General features: G+C 48.1%; 1 protein-coding gene across 1 annotated transcript; it reads left to right on the top strand.

The window, feature by feature from the left end:
- The first annotated feature begins 495 nt into the window (after window positions 1-495).
- On the top strand, window positions 496-5130 carry LOC105571099. The gene has a single exon (XM_012028571.1). It carries the CDS (start codon window positions 3290-3292, stop codon window positions 4505-4507), a length of 1218 nt encoding a protein of 405 aa, XP_011883961.1. The 5' UTR covers window positions 496-3289; the 3' UTR covers window positions 4508-5130.
- Window positions 5131-5166: the final 36 nt, after the last annotated feature.

Genomic DNA, 5166 nt, shown 5'->3' with positions numbered 1-5166 from the left:
AACCGGACCAGCGAGGGGACCAACGGACGGCGTGGCCGAGAGACGGCGAGAGAGAGAGAGAACTGAGGGGCGAGAGCGCGAGGAGGCCAGCGGGCGGTGGCCGCGAGGAAGCCAAGGGGGCCAAAACGGCGAGAGGAGCGAGTCGAGGGGAGAGGGCGAGAGGCGCCGACGGGCGGTGAACGCCGAGGAGCCGAGCCGCCCTGGGATCTGGGGCCCGAGAACGCGGAGCCGCACCCGAGGGGCCAGGGACGAGGCGCCAACAGGGCTGCCGGCCAAGGGGCGAGCACGGGCGGAGGCGGTTCCCCGGGGGACCGGCGAGACCGGAGGGCCAACGCGCCGGAGAGCGGGCCCAGGATCGACCGCCCCGGCCCTGCAAGCCGCGCGGGGCGAATTTCGTGCCCGGAAGCGCGCGGACAGCGATAGCGCCCCTGCGGACCCGGCGACACGCCGGGTGAGCGGCCCCCTAATTGGCGGATCCGCGGCGCCACTATCCCGCGCAGCCCCTTTTCGCGATCGTAACGAGCGATCGGGTGATCGACCCGCTCGCGCAGGATCTTCCGCTTTCGTTCGCGGATCCTCATACTTGTCGGACCGACTCTCCTCGCGCGAACCGAGAAGGAGGCCCGTGTGCCAGCCACGTTCCGTGCCGAGGCCGTGACGAGGGACCGAGGAGCCAAGTGCCGACCGGGACCGTGACGTGGGATCCAGGGAGAGTACCGGTGAGGTGGCCCTCGAGGGAAAGTCTATTGTAAAAGCCGCGTGCTTCCGAGGGGGTTAGCTCGCGCTCTGGCATCGCGCCGCGTTCGTTTTAGTGTTTCGGGCTATCGGGCGCCCGCTCCAAGAGGGAGTCGGCGCCGGCCATTTCGTGTCGCGAGCGGATCGGCGGTGCCAAGCGCGGGGGCTCCCGGGGAACGGCCGTGGGCTTATCGGGCGACCGTAGCGGGCGGGTATCGGGTACTGCGACCTCGGAGGGGAGCGTAGAACGGGCGCCCCGTGCGCCGTTGTTCGAGCGGGCGCCTTTTGGCCTGCACCGGGGAATTCTTTCGCGGCGGACCGGCACGCCGGGTGTCGGCCGCGAATCCCGTGTCGCGGGCGTGAGCAGCCTCCCGCGGGGAGGCTCGAGAGACCGACGGATAGCGAATTCGCCTCAGCGGAGGCCCCTTGCCTATTCTTTTTGTATCCGAAACATTAAACCGCCTATGTTACTCTCAGAACCCGTGTCGAGATTCTTTTGGTGTGTTAGTCTAAGCGTGCGTGTGTCGCGTCCCGTCCCGACGTCCCGTTCCCGCCGGCCCGAAATTACGGGATCCTGCCACTCTGCCGACGGTAAAGAGCAGCCGGCCCTTGTCGCGTCGAGGAGGCGGATTCACGGCGCGCGTCATGCGGATCGACGCCGCTGTTCCCATACGTGGAGTCGTCTCGCGGTATAAATTCGACGCCGCCCGCGAGCGCATCTGGCGCGCAGCTTTGCCTTCGTTCTTGGGCCTTCGCTTTGTCCGTTCCGGCGAGCAGCCTGGGACGGCGACGGCCGCGTAGCGGCCGCCGAAGCCGCCTCTTTCTTCGTCGCGCGCGGCGAATATAAGAAAACGCGTGACAATATATATGATATTTTTAATTCTTTGATGTAAGTTTATTTAATTTTGCGCACCACTAACAGCGCTAGACTCGCACCCGCCGCTGCTCATTAATTTCTTGATCATTGTCACGAGTCTTTTTAATTTGAATATACGCAGGCTGAAACAATGCGTTACCATACTAATATCAATATTCTTTCCTTTTTCAACTTCGTCGCTCTCACATTTGGCCCGTACGCCACTATTTTACTGAAGGACTGGATCAGATTTAATAAGATCTACATTAGAAACACACTAAAAGAAAAATTTTTACGATTTTGTATAACTCATAACATTGTTCCGACACATCTTCACCGTATTTATAAATTCAAACTTGAACTTCATCATCCGAAATTTATAGCCAAGTTTAATCACAACATAAACAGTTTTGCCATAAAATTGCTAAGGTTAGAACTAAATGACACTTGTAGACAAATCAATCACTCCAGAACTGAGATCTTTCGTCTGGCACGCAACATCTCACATCACCTACCTCACGATATTTGCAATTCTTTCTTCTATAGACAAAATAGATCGTTACATTACTTTTCCATCTCAAAACGCGATATTCTCGATAAGAAAATTTCAAGGCTGCTACAAAAAAACACAAAGGAAAATATAAAACGGATTCAACCCGTGCACTATTACGGCACGAACCGTCCAAAGACACATAAAAACCCTCCGAACATTAACCTTGAAGATGAGAGCGATAAAAATAATGGTTTCATTTTTTTCTTCAATCCGTTCAAATCGACAGACACAACATCACACGAGACTTTCCTTAAGGGGGTAGTACACTCTGGAAATTTCGAAAAATCGATTTTTTTATTGCATATTTTGAAAGTGTTATTCTTTACGTGTATTTTAAACCCTTGCCGATTGCAAAATTCCAAAAAGTGACGAAGTTATAGCCATTGGAGCGAAGTAGTGTCGGCCGCCAAACCGGTCTGAGGCGCCGCCGCTCGATATTTACGAGAATTATACCTGCTGCAGACCCTTCTCTCGTTCGTATTGTATATTCTATGGTATATTTCTATGTGTATATTCTGTGTCCATTTCTTGTATATATTTTTTCAATGCCAGAAGGGAACTAGCATTTCACAGTCCGTTTGACAGTATACATCGCGTGAGTCTAACGAAAATAAAATACCGAAGAGAGCAAGTGCAAGTTGCAAAGGTTCCAGAAATACTGAGGGAAGAGCTTGTAGACTGAAAAAAAGGAAACGTCCTTTGAATGCATCTGAGAAGGAGCAAGAGACAGCCAGTACCAGTACATCAGCGAAAAAATTACAAGATCGGGTGAAGGATGTAGAAATTGACGCAAAATTCGGCTATAGAATTATAAACTTTGTAGCAGTCTTCTCTGCAATTAGTGACCATGTGAAGTGCTCAACTTGTGGAGGCAAAGTGGAATTTTTGGAGTCAAGTATTCGTGGACTCGGTTTTAAAATACTAATAACGTGTAATGCGTGTGAACCGCGAGGAGTATTATCCAGTCCGCTTATCGATGGTCATGCTTACGATATTAACAGGCGCATTACTTTTGCTATGAGATTACTTGGACAAGGATTAGCGGGAATAGAAAAGTTTTGTGGTATAATGGATTTGCCGAGACCAGTTTTTGGTAACTCATACGTATATGTGCAAAAAAATATTTCCTGTGCAGCGAAAGCTGTATGGGAAAATATACGAAAGAAGGCAGGAGAAGAAGAAAAATGCTAACATCGCAAGCGGAAAATTGTGAACAACCAAATGGTCTAATTGTGTCTGGAGACGGAACATGGAAAAAACGAGGCTTTTCATCATTGTATGGCGTCTGTACTGTAATCGGCCATTATTCCAAAAAAGCACTCGATGTTGAGATAAAATCATCTTACTGTAAGGCTTGCGTTTACTGGGAAAAACAAAAGGACACCGAAAGCTATGCACAGTGGAAGGAAACGCACGATGCTGAATGTTTTGCCAATCATACAGGATCTGCAGGGAAGATGGAAGTTGATGCTATCGTGGATATTTTTCGACGATCTTTCGTGGTTCATGGAATAAAATACTTGTTTTACGTTGGAGATGGAGATAGCAAAACTTTCGCTGGAGTCTTGAAATCGAAACCATATGGTGATAATGTACTTGTACAGAAAAAAGAATGTATTGGCCACGTCCAGAAACGTATGGGTACTCGACTTCGCAACGTTAAAAAAGCAAATAAAGGCCTTGGAGGGCGAGGAAAATTAACAGGAAAATTGATCGACGAATTGACAGTTTATTATGGTCTTGCAATTCGAAGACACTGCAATTCTCTTGAGGATATGAAAAAAGCGATCTGGGCAACGTTTTACCATAAAATTTCAACGGACGAGAATCCACAACACAATTATTGTCCTACAGGAGCCGATTCTTGGTGTACATTTCAAAAGGCATGCGCAGAAGGAAAATTAAACGAATATCACCACAAGCCAGCACTTCCTCAAGATGTTCGAGATGCAATTTTACCAGTGTATGAAGCACTCAGCACGGACGATTTACTAAATCGATGCCTGGGAGGCTACAATCAAAATTCTAATGAAAGTGTAAACTCCGTCATATGGAAAATCGCGCCAAAAATATCATCCGAGGATGCTGAGGTCGTCGAAATAGCAGCATATATTGCCTGCAGTACATTCAACGAGGGAGCAATGGCATATCTAAATGTTATGCAGATGTTGAATTTAAAAATTGGCGACAAAGCACATCAGTGGTGCATGTATGCTGATCAACATCGCGTCAATGCTGCCGATCTTCGAGCGCAGGAAAGCACGCGAGAGGCAAGATCTGCTCATAGACTTGAGAGATTGGCTGCAGAGGACGTTTTAGCCGATGCAGAAGGGCTGCAATATGGTGCAGGAACAGCAGAATAATGGTATGATGAAATAATTATCACTTTATCTCATAGAAAACAGTTGCCAAAACTTTAAACGCGCTTATCTCAAAACGCTTTTTTTTTTAAACGGTGTACGTGATTCCGAACGTACTTTTATTCCGGCTGTCTTGGCCTTTGGCTTACATCTATGTATATAACAGCACAATGCTCATGCTGACGTAGAGTTTTTTGTCCCCCGATGAACCATGTGTTAATAACAATAAAAAACCGTTGGTTTTTTTCGGTACAAAATGAACTTCTTTTTGTTAAGTGCTATAACTTTCACAATTTTTAACATTTTTACAATTTTCGAACGTCAACTTGTGGGGAATACATTTAAATTTAATCCCCTTTTTGCGTTTTTTATTTCAGGCACGCCGTACAGGAGCTACTACGTACACCGTAGTCGAGCGCGCGCGCGCGAGGGCTCTGCGAGATGACTCATAACTCCTACATTTCTTAAAATTTTTCCAAATAAAAAATACTGTAAATGCACCTAAACATGTACTTCAATATCGTATTATCGTAATATACACCATGAACCTGATTGGCCTACCACTTTGTCACAAATAAAAAATCCTGAAATTGACCCTCATTTTCGGCCGCCAGAGTGTACTACCCCCTTAACCCACAATCCTTTTCCGATCAGTTACCTCC

The sequence above is a fragment of the Vollenhovia emeryi genome, unplaced genomic scaffold, assembly GCF_000949405.1.
Source record: "Vollenhovia emeryi isolate VEMERY1.0 unplaced genomic scaffold, V.emery_V1.0 DF941210.1, whole genome shotgun sequence".
Lineage (NCBI taxonomy): Eukaryota > Metazoa > Arthropoda > Insecta > Hymenoptera > Formicidae > Vollenhovia > Vollenhovia emeryi.
This window is presented reverse-complemented; position numbering and strand designations above follow the sequence as displayed.

Bases quoted from the DNA above. Each gene is read 5' to 3' on its own strand.
- LOC105571099 (XM_012028571.1), top strand. From the start codon at position 3,290: ATGGGAAAATATACGAAAGAAGGCAGGAGAAGAAGAAAAATGCTAACA.